This window comes from Salvia splendens, chromosome 12 (genome assembly GCF_004379255.2).
Source record: "Salvia splendens isolate huo1 chromosome 12, SspV2, whole genome shotgun sequence".
NCBI classification, from domain to species: domain Eukaryota; kingdom Viridiplantae; phylum Streptophyta; class Magnoliopsida; order Lamiales; family Lamiaceae; genus Salvia; species Salvia splendens.
Window position 1 is genome coordinate 2,597,561 of NC_056043.1, and position 13,513 is coordinate 2,611,073.

General features: G+C 42.1%; 1 protein-coding gene across 1 annotated transcript; it reads left to right on the forward strand.

The window, feature by feature from the left end:
- Nucleotides 1–12,227: 12,227 nt before the first annotated feature.
- LOC121759177 (glutathione S-transferase T3-like) lies at nucleotides 12,228–12,674 on the forward strand. Its single transcript, XM_042154680.1, has one exon. It carries the CDS (start codon nucleotides 12,228–12,230, stop codon nucleotides 12,672–12,674), a length of 447 nt encoding a protein of 148 aa, XP_042010614.1.
- The last annotated feature ends 839 nt before the right edge of the window (nucleotides 12,675–13,513 follow it).

Below are 13,513 nucleotides of genomic sequence, written 5' to 3' on the forward strand. Positions count from 1 at the left end.
TTGTATATGGACAGGGGTAACACATTTATGGATGCTCCCAAGTCACACATAGCATGCTCAATTTTCACATCGCCGATGGAAATAGGCAAGGTGAACATACCTGGGTCGTTGCATTTCGAAGGCATCCTCCGCTTCTGAATTACCGCGGACACATTCTCGCCTATCAAGATTTTTCCACTAGGTCTAGCCTTCCCAGCTATAAACTCTTTGATGAACTTGCTGAAAACTGGCATTTTCAAAGCTTGTAAGAAGGGTAGATTTATCTCCAGTTTCCCGAAAATATCCACAAGATCCACTGGCTCATCCTTCTTTTTCTTTGCCTTTCCTCGGTTTGGGAAAGGTTTTGGTCGTTTCCCGGTTCCGGAACATTCACCTGCTGAAGATTCACCGACTCTTTTTTTCTCTACCAATTCCGGTTCTGGATCTAGGAAAAATGGTTCGATTGTCCTGGGCAGCCGTTTCTCTAAATCTCCTGCCTGAAGTTCATCTCTAACTGCAGGGTTGCTTTCAACCGAGTTTCTTGATTCAGTGGTTTTTTCCTCTGCTTCCTTATCCTTAATGGGGGTCGTGACCTCTCTGTACCTCATGACCGGCCCTTCGTACTCCTTCCTAGATCTCAGCGTGATCTGGCTAATATTGGCTTTGTCAGGTGGTCTTACCGATGCAGGAATCTTGCCCTCGTTTCCCCGCATATCACTCAAGGAAGTAGCTATTTGAGACAACTGTTTGGCCAACATATCCATTGCCGCCTTCTGTTCTTGCTGCGCATCCTGAAGCTTGTGGACCACATCATTGTTCGACTGTAAATTGTTCTGAATGTGCTGCTGGGAACTAACGAGGTCGTGAACCATCTCATCAAGGTTCCTTGGTCTAGAGCTTGGCTGACTAGGGCCTGGCCCTATATTTTGGTTTGTTCCACTTCCTTGGCCTGGGCGAATGTGCCCTTGACCTCCTGGATTGTTGTTGAAATTACTTCCTTGACCTGGGTAAGGTGCTTGGAAATTCCTTTGATGTGGTGGTACATAAGAATTCCCTTGATAATTTTGATTCTTGTTTCCCCAGGTCGAGTGATCTCCTTGATTACGGTTGTTCCAATTTCCTTGCCCCTCATGATTTCTCCAGTTACCCTGCCTCTCGGGCTGCGGTGCGGACTGTATACTCAGTTGGGGTGCTGGCTGGCTTTGCTCGTTTTCAGACCATCTAAAGTTCGGGTGATTCCTCCAGGGTGCATCTCTTTGTCTTCCTTGGTTCCAACTTCCATCAGGATTCCAACTTCCCATCGCGTTCGCCTGGGCCTGGTAATCACCTTCCTGAGGTCCGTAATATTGTTGGGGTTGATTATCTACTGGACCTAACAACTTAGCCGTTTCCCTAGGTGCGGCTGTATTAGTTTTTTCGATAGCATTCAGCAAGGCTTTCTCCAGCCTATCAATCCTTGCTTCAACTTTGTCATCCTCCTGCTCCCTCAATGCATTCACAGAGCCTTTTCTCACAGCATTCCTCGTACTGTCATACGCCTTCTTGGCGTCGATTAATCTTCCCAAAATCTCTCTTGCCTCACTTCCTCTCTTTCTTGTAAAATTCCCCCCGCTCGAGGAGTTCATCAAATCCTTAGACTCGGGAGTTGCCCCTTCATAAAACAGAGAGTAGGTCTCTGCCTCTATCATCCGATGATTCGGGCATGCGTCCAGCAATCCCTTGAACCTTGACCAGTATTGGCTCAATGACTCATCGTAATCCTGCTTGCATTCCACTATCTCCTTCTTCAGAGCGTTCGTCTTGTTGGATGGAAAGAAGTAATCTAGGAACTCCAATTTAAAGTCCCTCCAGGTGCGGATAGAATCCGGGGGTAATCTCAACAACCATGTATTTGCCTCCCCCTTTAGAGTGAAAGGAATCGCGCGCAAGCGATAGTCCTCCTCTGTTGCATCATTAGGCCTCCTTTGAATGCCACATAACTTGCTAAACTCGTTCAAAAACTCGTACGGGCATTCACTCCTTCGCCCAGAAAATGTTGGCAAGACACCTAACACATTCGTTTTGATCTCAATAGATCTCTGACGTGGGTTCATCACTATTGCGTGTGCTGGTTCTCCATCGAGATGAGCCGTTAGTGACCCTATTTCTGGATCTGGGTCCGCTACGTGTGCCATCTCAACTTCCTCTTCCTCCCCTGTTTCTGACTCTGTTTCCGATTCTGGTGGGGACTCCGGATCTGTTCGTCCTGAAGATTCCCAAGATTCGTCACTCAAAAACTCAGTCGGGAACGGATCTCCCGTCGTGAACCCTGATCTGGTAGTCACAGTGGAGGCTGTATCCTTGATCTTCCAAACGAACTGACCGTATTTCCAACCAGACGAGTTACTCCGGTGGAAGCTCCTGCTCATGTACTACAAAGAAAACGGAAAGAAAAAGTAAATTAAAATTATTCACACCAAAAACTCTAGGCACTAACACAAAGTACGCCATCCATCCCCGGCAACGGCGCCATTTGAAACGAGGATTTTGTTGGTTGTATATATCGAGTGTGCACAGAAATAGATCACTGCAAGCGCTTGGTCAAGACACCACGCTCCTTAAATCCACTAGAGCACAAGGTCTAGGAACTTAAGAGAACATAAAGTGCTTGGTCGTTGGACACACATCGACCCTCCTTCAAAAAAATATAAATCCCTCAACCCGAATACTATGAATTAGTATAGGGAAGTGGGGTCGATCCCACAGAGATGGACTCGCAAAGTAGTGCTCAGAGACTTTGGACAGACTAATGGCTGCTGCCACGCAACAAAAGGGTTGAGAATTTTAAACTAACTCTAGACCTAGGCAGAAAATGTAAATGCTAGACCTAGGACATGTTAAACTTGTAAATTCAGATTTCGACAACAAGAAACATAACCACTTCCTAGACAGTGTAAACAACTACCTAATCTAGCTAAACAGAATATGACTGAAAGTGGGGACCATAATTCCAAAAATGGCAAGTACGGAAAGAACTGCAGATTAACAAACTCTGACGCTAGCTCGCAGCAAAATGCATCCTCTCCACCCAATTGAACTTGCAGATGAACAAACAGAGCAAAAAGCGAGATTCGAACAGAATATAGAGATTTGGTCGTCGTTATCTTGCTGCAACTCGGAAACACATCAGATCTGCGTACACTAGACGGAATGAAAGAAAATCACGTAAACTAAGCATGAAAATCAGATCGAAACTACTCAGATTCACGTCAGAATGCTTGATCCACTCCGGATCCAAGACATCCGAACCCAACAACCAACAAATCCAGCAAATCCAACCAAAATTCTTCCACAATCCAACTCCAATCTCCCAGATCTGACCATTAACCTGCAATAACTCAGTAAACAGCTGCGAAACGCATCCAACTCAGACAAATTAAAACTCCAAAATCTCAATAAGCGAAACGATCAAACCAGAAATCAACACAATCGCCGTAACGGAAAATCAAACTTGCACTTAAACCGGAAACTATTCGGTGAAAACAGCGAACCGAGCTTCGAACAACGAAGCTCGGCAAAGTAAGCAAAATGCGGAAAGCAGAAAATAAATTGTTTCTTCTTCGCTCTTAACAAGAGCGGTGTTACACCATATCAGAAGCTAAGATGAAACCCGGACGTGCGAACTGAGATCTCCTCAAAAACTAGTATCAAGTGTGTGTGTGGGAAAGTGAACTAAGCAACAGGCTGTGGTGAGGTCTCCCCCGGGAAGATCCCTCCAGCTTGCATGCTTCTGCCTTTTATAGATGCGGAAATAGCCCTTGAGTCTTCGTAGAAATCTCTATTCTACCCTTCAACTCTGGAGCTTCCTCCGTCGAGCAATTCTCTTCATAATCGTTCACTAAATCGCCAGTTCCTCGACCTTGTGATTTTTTGGTCTTCTTTCCTGGACCTGGCGAATTCCTTCACACACCTGGCTTAAAACGTGCGTTAGTCCTAGTAAAATCACGAATTAAATCCCTAGACCCATGCATGAAATTAGCCTTATCAATCAGCAATATCAATACTCTCAGCAGCACACAGTGCATAATAGACCATATCTGCAAATTTCTCAGGAGGCTTTGCATTTCTCCTTCCCCTATCTCTTGCAATCTGGTACTCTCTGGTAGGATCTGTTGTGGGCTCATCATTTCTTCTACCTTGAGCTGGAGCACCATCACCCTCTGGATCAGGTTCATTTTCTGAGTCAGTGACTCCACCTGCTCCTAGGCCAACTCCCATAGGCTCCACCTTGAAGAAATCACTCTCAACTTCACTGGAGTCACTGGAGTCCAGCTTATCTTTCAAGTAGGGCATCTGATCCTCCAAGAACACCACATCCCTACTCACCACCACCTTCTGCCTACCAGGCTCAATACACCAGAGCCTATACCCCTTAACACCCCTCTGATATCCCAGCAAGATACATTTCAGAGCCCTAGCTTCAAGCTTACTTTGCCTAGCATGAGCATAGGCTGCACACCCAAACACCTTGTATTTTGAGTAGTCACTATGAGCTCCATACCACATGTAATCAGGAGTTTCAGATTTCAGGGCAGTAGATGGGCATTTATTGATGAGATAGGCTGCTGTATACACCGCCTCTCCCCAGAACCTACTGCTCAAACCAGAACCAAGAAGTAGGCACCTCACCCTCTCTAGGATAGTCCTATTCATCCTCTCCACAACACCATTTTGCTGGGGATTACCAGGAACAGTACGGTGCCTCTTCATACCCTTCTCTTTGCAAAATATATCAAATTCAGCAGACAAGAATTCCAAGCCATTGTCAGTTCTTAAACATTTAACACTCCTTCCTTTCTCTAGCTCCACCTCCTTACACCATATCTTGAACTTAGTGAGTGTTTCAGATTTTTCCTTAAGAATATATACCCACAACTTCCTTGTATAGTCATCAATGATAGCTAGATAATACTTTCCTCCACCAATTGAACACACCGGTGAAGGCCCCCAAAGATCACTATGTATGTAGTCTAAAGGGGCTGTAGAAGAGTGAATACCTGTAGGATAGGGTGCCTTCTTTGCTTTTCCAAGTATACACTGCTCACAGGGGTCCATCTTGTTGAAATCTCCAGAGATCAGGCCCTTCTTGATGAGTTCTTTCAAGCTTCCTTCTGCTGGATGGCCCAGCCTCTTGTGCCATAGCATTAGGGAATCATCTGACACAGCATTGCTTTCTCCATCAACAGCCTTAGCCTTCAAATAATAGAGACTATGCTCTCTGTCAGCCTCCATCATCACTGCATCTCCAGATTTCACAAACAATTTTCCTTGACTCATTAATATAGTGAACCCCCTCTGCTCCAACATTCCCAATGAGATGAGGTTCCTCTTCACTTCTGGAATATACCTCACCCCAGTCAGGATCTTCACAGAGCCATCTTGTAGGCTTAGCTTCACCTTCCCTATCCCTTTTATCTGACAAGTATGATTATTTCCAAGAACAACCGTACCCGATGCTTCTTGAAGATCATGAAACCAGCTTCTATTGGGGCACATATGGAAGCTGCACCCCGAGTCCATTATCCACCTGTGACTGACCCCACTGTCACTAATATTCATAAGTTGAGCCGGAGGATCAGCACTCTCCACACAATCAGATTGGTTGTGTCCCTCAGAGGCCATCTTCCTCTTCCATGCATGACAATCTTTCTTCAAATGTCCAGGTTTCTTGCACCAATAGCAAGCTCTGGTTTCCTTCTGAGCATCAGAACTTGAGGGTTTAGGGCCCTCAAACTTCTTCTTGAAGTTCTGCTTCTTGAACTTCTTCACATTCAAGGCCTCTGCAGCTTGAACATTGGAGCTTGCAGAGCCTCTGTTGGCTGTCTTCTGGAGTTCTTTGGCCATCAAGGCTGAATAGACTTCTGCATAGGTGATAGGTTTATCTCTTCCATAGATAATTGCATCACTTAACTGGTCATACGAGCTAGGCAAGGCATTCAATGTGAGAATGGCCTTATCCTCATCTGAAATCTTGACATCAACAGATCCCAGGTCATCAATGATCTTGTTGAACTCCTCTAGCTGCTCAATGATGGACCTATCTCCAGAAAAACTATAGGCATACAGCCTCTTCTTGAGATACAGCCGGTTAGCCAAGGATTTGGCCAAGTAAACTTCATCCAACTTGTCCAAGATCTCCACCGCAGTCTTGGCTTCTTGAACATCCCTCAAGACCTTATCTCCAAGGCACAGAATCACTGCAGAATGTGCCTTGAGCTGCATCTCCTCCATCTTTGCCTGAGCTTTATCATCAAGCACTGGAGCCTTTCCTTTCTCCTCTGGTTTTGCAAGAACTGCGGCCAAGCCTTGTTGAATCAAAACCGCCTTCATCTTCATCTTCCACAGGCTATAATCATTCTTGCCTGTGAACTTTTCTGCATCAAGCCTTGCTGCCATCTCTGAAACCGTTTGATCCTCTGCAAATCAGCTTCAATATCCCCCTTCCCACAGACGGCGCCACTTGTTGGGATTCGCACACACAAGGCTTTCACACACTCAAGAAGATCACACACACACACTCACTGTTGTATGAGATCACACAATGCAGAAACACACACTCACACTTTGAGTATTGAAGATGATAATCTTGGAGAGAAACTGGAAAACTCTTTATTGATTAAAAACTACTAACTACATACACGGTTTATGAGCTATTTAAAGCTCTACAATCAAGTAGCAACTGCTACTAACTAACTACAACAAGAATCAAGAAAACAAGAAGAATAACCGCTACATCTCAGCTAACTAACTGCTGCTCCAACGGCTAGTTTCTCTAGGTTGCTTCTTCCTTCTTGGCTCAAGACCGAACTCCATTCTCGGCTCAAAACCGAACTCCCTTCTCGGCTCAAGACCGAACTCCCTTCTCGGCTCAAAACCGAACTCCCTTCTCGGCTCAAAAACCGAACTCCCTTCTCGGCTAGTTCCAGCTCAAAGCCGAGCTTCCTTCTTCTGCCTTCTTCTTCCAACTGAAATGAGCACTCCATTATTACATGACTTATATTGTTTATAAAAAAAATTAAACATAGTTGATAAATATGTTAAACCAGATATTTTATTAAAATTCCTATGACCTATCATCATCGATGTTGCATATTTTTTATGTGTAATCATAGTGATAAAGTAATTAGTAAATAAATTGAGTTAATAGCTCAAACTAGCTCATCTCACTTGGCAAAAGAAATTCTTTTTTCCGATTCATAGGTGGTCTAAGGGATTAGATGGAAGATGACCTAAACAAGTGAAAAGAAAAAAATTGGTATAAAACTCATCTAAGGACAATAAAGAAAGTACTTCTACAAGTTTTAAGAAATATAATAGAAAGTGAGTTTAAAAAGTTACACTACAACAAAAAAAATGTTAGGGACGTAGTTTAATGTAATTAAGGACACTAATTTGTGTTTCTAAATATACCACCTAAGCCTTCAAAAAGCATCCTTATTTAAAGTGTCCCAACTAAAATTAGAGGACGCAAATGAAACTTCCAAAAAAAGCAAAAGATTAAATTTATTTGTCCTTTAATTAAGGACACTTACTTTTACGTCCTAAATTATTGTTATTTTAAAAAACTTTCTAATGCAAGCAATTGCGTTTCAATTTTTGTGTTCTTAAAAGATTCTCCAAGATTGTTGTAGTGTTAATGGAATGTTAGTCCTACTTTTATAGGAGTATTAGTTTTATAATAAAATGTGAGTATAAAAAGTTAGTGAAATATTAGGTTTGTTACCAAAAGTAGTACTCATAGTAAGAAGGTAAAGGTGTCAGTTAATTGTGAACAGACGAAAAAAGTAATTGGTATCAATTAACTGTGGATGAGGGAGTAGTACTTTATCCATTCTATCATAAGACTCATAGTAATTTTTTTGGGATATTGGCACCTAATATAATGGAACTTTAAAAAAGCTAGCTTTTCCCACAAACTTTGAAATTGACAAATAATATCACGAACTTTACCTTGGGTTTGTTATTTTCCACAAGTGAAAAAATTCCGGTTATATTAATAGATTGAAGTACAAATTTGGAGGGTGTGCTTCAAGAAAAAACTATTCTCAAATATTGAAAATCTTGAAACTCTCGAAGTTGTTGTCGAGAAATTACGAAAAAAATCTGTATCATGATATTATTTGCCTGAATTTTTTCATTGGTGGGAAATAACAAAACTCAGGTTAAAGTTCGTGATATTATTTTTCAATTTCAAAGTTCATGGGAAAAAAACCCAACTTTTTGAAAATTTCATAATATTAAGTCTCAATATCCCCCTTTTTATATATCCCACCAAAGATGAGTTATTTTCTTGTTGACAAAATATAACACAATTAGTACATTTTTCTCACTTAACTCTTTCACTATCATTTTCTTAAATCTCGTGAAAAAAAACATCTCCCTTATAGATGAACGAAGAAAGTATGAGTTCTTGACGTCGTAAGAATAATACTTTTCTTGTAATTTGTGAATGGTTCGTCTATGTACGAATTGTAATGAAGAGCGAAATGTGAAACCGTTTATTTTGTTTTGACGTTATTATTAATATTTTTATGGAGTATATTGATAAGGCTAATTTCATGCATCGGTCTAGGGGTTTTATTTCGTGAAATTACTGGGTCTAACGCATGTTTTAAGCCAGGTGTGTGAAGGTTTTCGCTAGATCCAGGAAAAGAAGAGGACGCTTGCATAGTCCTAGGAAACTGGCGAAAGAGTGGACATTATGAAAGAAATTGCTTGACGGAGGAAGCCTCGGAGTTGAAGGGTAGAATAGGGATTTCTACGAAGACTCTAGAAGGCTATGTCCGCATCTATAAAAGGAAGAAGCATGCAAGCTGGAGGGACCTTCTCGGTGGAGGCCTCACGAACAACCTGTTGCTCAGTTCACTTTTCACATACTTTGTTCTAATTCGCGGAGGATCTCGGGTTCGCGCTGGGGTTCACATTTAGCTTTCCGATAGTGTTTGTGGGTTGTAACACCGTCCTTCTTTGGGGCGAAGAAACAATTTATTTCTGTTTTTCTTTTCGTTTCTGCTGAATTCGCCGAGCTTCGCTGTTCGAAGCTCGGTCCTCTTTTGTTTCTGGATATTTCTCTACTTTTATGCAAGTTTCGTTTTTGCTTACGTCGATCGTGATGATTTTTGTTGATTGATTGTGTTTACTTGAATTCTGGAGTTGGATTGTTGGAGTTGGTTGTTTTCGTGGTTATTTTCTGGATTATTGCAGGTTAATGGTGAGATCTGGAAGAATGAAGTTTGTTTGTGGATGAATCGGGGTTTTGATTTGCTGATGTTGTGGAGTTGTTTGTGATTGTTGGAATTTGGAGTTGATCGGAGCAGTCTGTGAGAATCGGAGTTATGGAGTTGATTTTGTTGGTTGTTGAGTTAGGATGGCTTGGATCCGGAGTGGATTAAGCGTCTGAAGTGATTCTGAGCAGGAGTGTTTTAATTTTATGCCTAGCTTACGTGTTTTCATTTCATTTCGCCTAGTTTATGTAGATCTGATGTATTTCCGATTCATAGCAAGTTTCCGGCGTCCAAATCTTTATATTCTGTTTGAATCTAGGAGTGAGCTCTGTTTTCTTCATCTGCGAGTTTAGTTGCGAAGGTGCATGTCGTAGTTAGTTGGAGCAGGGGTTGGTTATCTGCAGCTTTTTACCGTACTTGCTATTTCTGGAAATATGGTCCCCACTGTTATTTGCTTACTGTTTAGCTAGATTAGGTAGTTGTTTACTTAGTCTAGGGAGTAATTGTGTCTTTCGGTATTGATGTCTGATTCCAGTAAGTTTTCTGTGTCCTAGGTCTAGCGTTTACATTTCTTGCCTAGATCTAGTGGTAGTTTAAATCTCAACCCCTTTGCGTGGCAGCAGCCGTTTGTTTCCATAGTCTCTTAGCACTATTTTGCGAATCCATCTCTGTGGGATCGACCCCACTTCCCTATACTAATTCATAGTGTTCGGGTTGAGGGATTTATTTTTGAAGGGGAGTCGAGTGTGTCCAACGACAAAAACACTGTAGTTCTCTAGAGTTCCTGGACCCAGTGATCCAGCGGATTTAAGGAGCGTTGTGTCTGGACCGAGCTTTGCATTAATTCTTATATGTGCACACTCGCTTACTCCTGAGTCTAGTCATTCGACATTAGAGTCGAGCGAGCCAGACCCACTCACTTCATATATTATCAGTTTTAGTACTCTCTCTGTCTCCAATTATGAGTTCAGGTTTACTATTACCATAAATGATATGTTGATCTCACTTTCTACTAACTCATTCTCCTAATATTTTACTGTAAAATTAATATATATAAAATGAGTCCTACATTCTCCTATTTTTTCCATCCACTTTTTTTGTATTTCTTAAAACCTATATCGAACTCAAATGAGACTCCTAATGGTAGATGTTGAACTCAAATGAGACTTCTAATAGGAACAGACGCGATCGGCCTCCCCATCGCCTCCCACCGGTCACCATTGCGGAGGGAGGTCCGATTCCCCCTCCCCATCGCCTCCGCCCCCACGCCGATCAATGGCCTCACCCGATGGCCCCATTGGCTCCGCATCGGCCCTGCATGGGCATTCATTGCAGAGGCTCAGGTAGGGGTGGGTCGATGCGATATATTGTATCGACAACGTTGTATCGTGTATCGTATCGAAATAATCGGTATGTAAGAATTTCATATCGTTATCGTATCGAAAGTTACTTCGATATGGATAATAACAATATCATTACCGTATCGATATTTCGATATATCGTACCAAAATTCGGTATACCGTTCAGAACGATATATCAACGATTGATACTTCAATATCGTATCGAAATTTCAATATATTTCGATATATACGGTATATATTGATAACTCAATATGTATTGATTTTCAATATAAATCGGTATATCGAAAATATCGATATATATCGTATATTCGATATAAACGATATATCGTGGTATAAGGAAATTCATATCGTTATCGTATCGAAAACTAACGATAAAGTATTGTATCGTGTTGAAAATTATGATATACCGAAAATTCGATAATTTTTTGATATTTTTCAATACGATACGAGCGATATATCATTTTTTCAGTATTTTTCCCCTGTCCTAGGCTTAGGCGATGGCGGAGCCGATTTTATTTATTTTTAATTATCTTTTTTATTTTCTCCTCCTATTATAAATACCTCAATCTCATCTCCTTCATTTCACACACCCACATCCTTCTCTATTTCACATTTCAATCTCCTCTTCTTTAAGCCCATCGTGTACTCCAACGTGATATGATTGAAGAACTATGGTCACGGAGGGGTTGCTATTTTTTTAAATTCGTTTCTCGTTGTATTCTGTTTTCCAATATTGTAATACATCGGAGAATGAATTTATTATGTAATTTTATTTATATTATTTAGAGCACCTGCATCGCCATCTCAATGCGGGCTCGGGCTCGTCTCGGCGAGACGAGCTAGCATAGAGACGGTGATGCGGGTCTCCCGTCGCGTCCCGAAGCCCTCCGCCTCGATGAAGCTGGCGAGCTCTGGCGCGAGGCATGACGCCCACTCGCGGGCCGGCTAGTGGGCGTCGTCATGTTGATGCAATAAATATTTTTTTAAAAAAAATCGATTTTCCGAAAAAAAGTAAATTAAAATTTAAATTTTTAAACGGTAAAAAAAATTTATTTTTATTTTTTCCTTTTTTTATTATATAAATACTCTCATTACCTATTTCATTTTACACACAAACGCATTATCTCTCATATTTTTTTCTTGTCATCACTATCATATCATCTCTCTTTCCTCTCCAATTTCTGCAAAAATGTACGGTGACGGAAACTGCGGAGGCGAGGGCGGCTTCGACTTGAACGCGTTTGTTGACTGGGGGGGCATGCACAATGTTTTTGGTGCTTCCGTTTCCGGTTCGTCGCCGGGCACCCAAGGCTCGTCGACGCCGGCGTACCAAACACCATCTTTTCTAGTTGATGCATACTATCGTCCCTCAACCTCGAGGTATGGGCAAACGAAGGGACTATCCCAAATTAGGGAGAATATTCTAGAGGAACACACTCCGGAAAACCTTCCGACCAGAGCTAGAAGATGAGGAGACGGATGGAGATGAGCCAGCGGAGGAGGAGGACGAGGCAGTGGAAGCTCCACCCGTCGCGGATCGGGAAACGAAGAGGAAGAGGGGGAAGATGAGGAGGACGAGCCAACAGGGGACCTAGGTCGTCATCCATACAGCTCCACGGAGACGATGGCTCTGTTCGATGCTTGGATCAACACGTCATATGATCCAATCGTCGGGAATCAACAAGCCAACAAGTGTTTTTGGGATAAGGTCACCGACGTATACAACGAGCAAAAGCCGAAGGGGACCTTCCGCCGCAACATGAAGATGCTTCGCAGTCATTTTGAGCTAACCGACAAAGATATAAAACTATTTTGTGGGATCTACAAGCATGAAGCGGAGAATTACCAAAGCGGAGCCAGTGGGGCCGACATTCTGATAGCGGCTTTGCGAGTCTTTAAATCCAACACCAAAAAAGATTTCATACATGCTGATGTTTGGCAGTCGGTCAAAGAGCTTGATAGGTGGGCTAGCGGTGTCCAATCCAGCACATGCTCGAGCTCGAAACGCACAAAGCACACGGCGAGTGGCCAAAACTCATATAGTGAGGGTGGGGAAGGCAACACCTCATAAGAGGTTGAGTTCTCGACTTCCGATGCAGGGGGCTCCTCTGGTACACGACGTCGGCCACAAGGGAACAAGGCGACGAAGGCGGCTAGAGCTCGCACAGGGAGGGGCCGAGGCGAATCAAGCCAAGCGGGCTCCCAAGGGCAGTCGCCTCCCTAATGTCCATGTACTTCACCACCACGATGGCTGACACTTCCCGCATGACGTCTGACCAATATCAAGCCCATCTTGCCGGCATTGCGTATCTGGCAAGACAACTTGGTATTCAACCTCAAACAGGTGCACCGCCACTGCCTTCGGGGGATGATTCGTCGGCGGATTAGTTTTTATAATTTAAGTGTGCAATTTTTAATTTCTAGTATTTTAACTTATGTGTTTTTTTATTTTTTTTAGATTTTAATTATGTGTTTTTTTTATTTTTTATGATTTTAAATTGTAATTTTCTTTTTTTTAATGAAGTGTGTTTTTATTAATTGAATTTGGTGGAAATAAAAATAAAAAATGAAATTGAATGAATAGTTATGAGATGAGATAGTTAAGAGATGGAGGGTTGCAGGTGATGTCTCTTAGTTAGGAGATGGAGTAAAAAGTGGAGTGGGCCCATGAATAGGGAAGAGATGAGACGGCATTGAGACATAGATGTGGATGGCCTTAGACATTTATGCTTTATTTAGTTTTTAAAATGAAATATTTTTTTGTCGTATATTTTACGTTGTCTTTAATTACATCAACAAAAAATTAAAAAAGAGAAAGAAAAAAGTGATGATGTGAAAATGAAATAGGCTCTGAGATAGACTTTGGGATGAGCTCTCATTGCAGGAAGATAAGCTGTGGGATGGGCCGGC

What these genes read in the sequence shown, in the direction of transcription:
- LOC121759177 (XM_042154680.1), top strand. Translation starts at nt 12,228, where the DNA reads ATGGCTCTGTTCGATGCTTGGATCAACACGTCATATGATCCAATCGTC.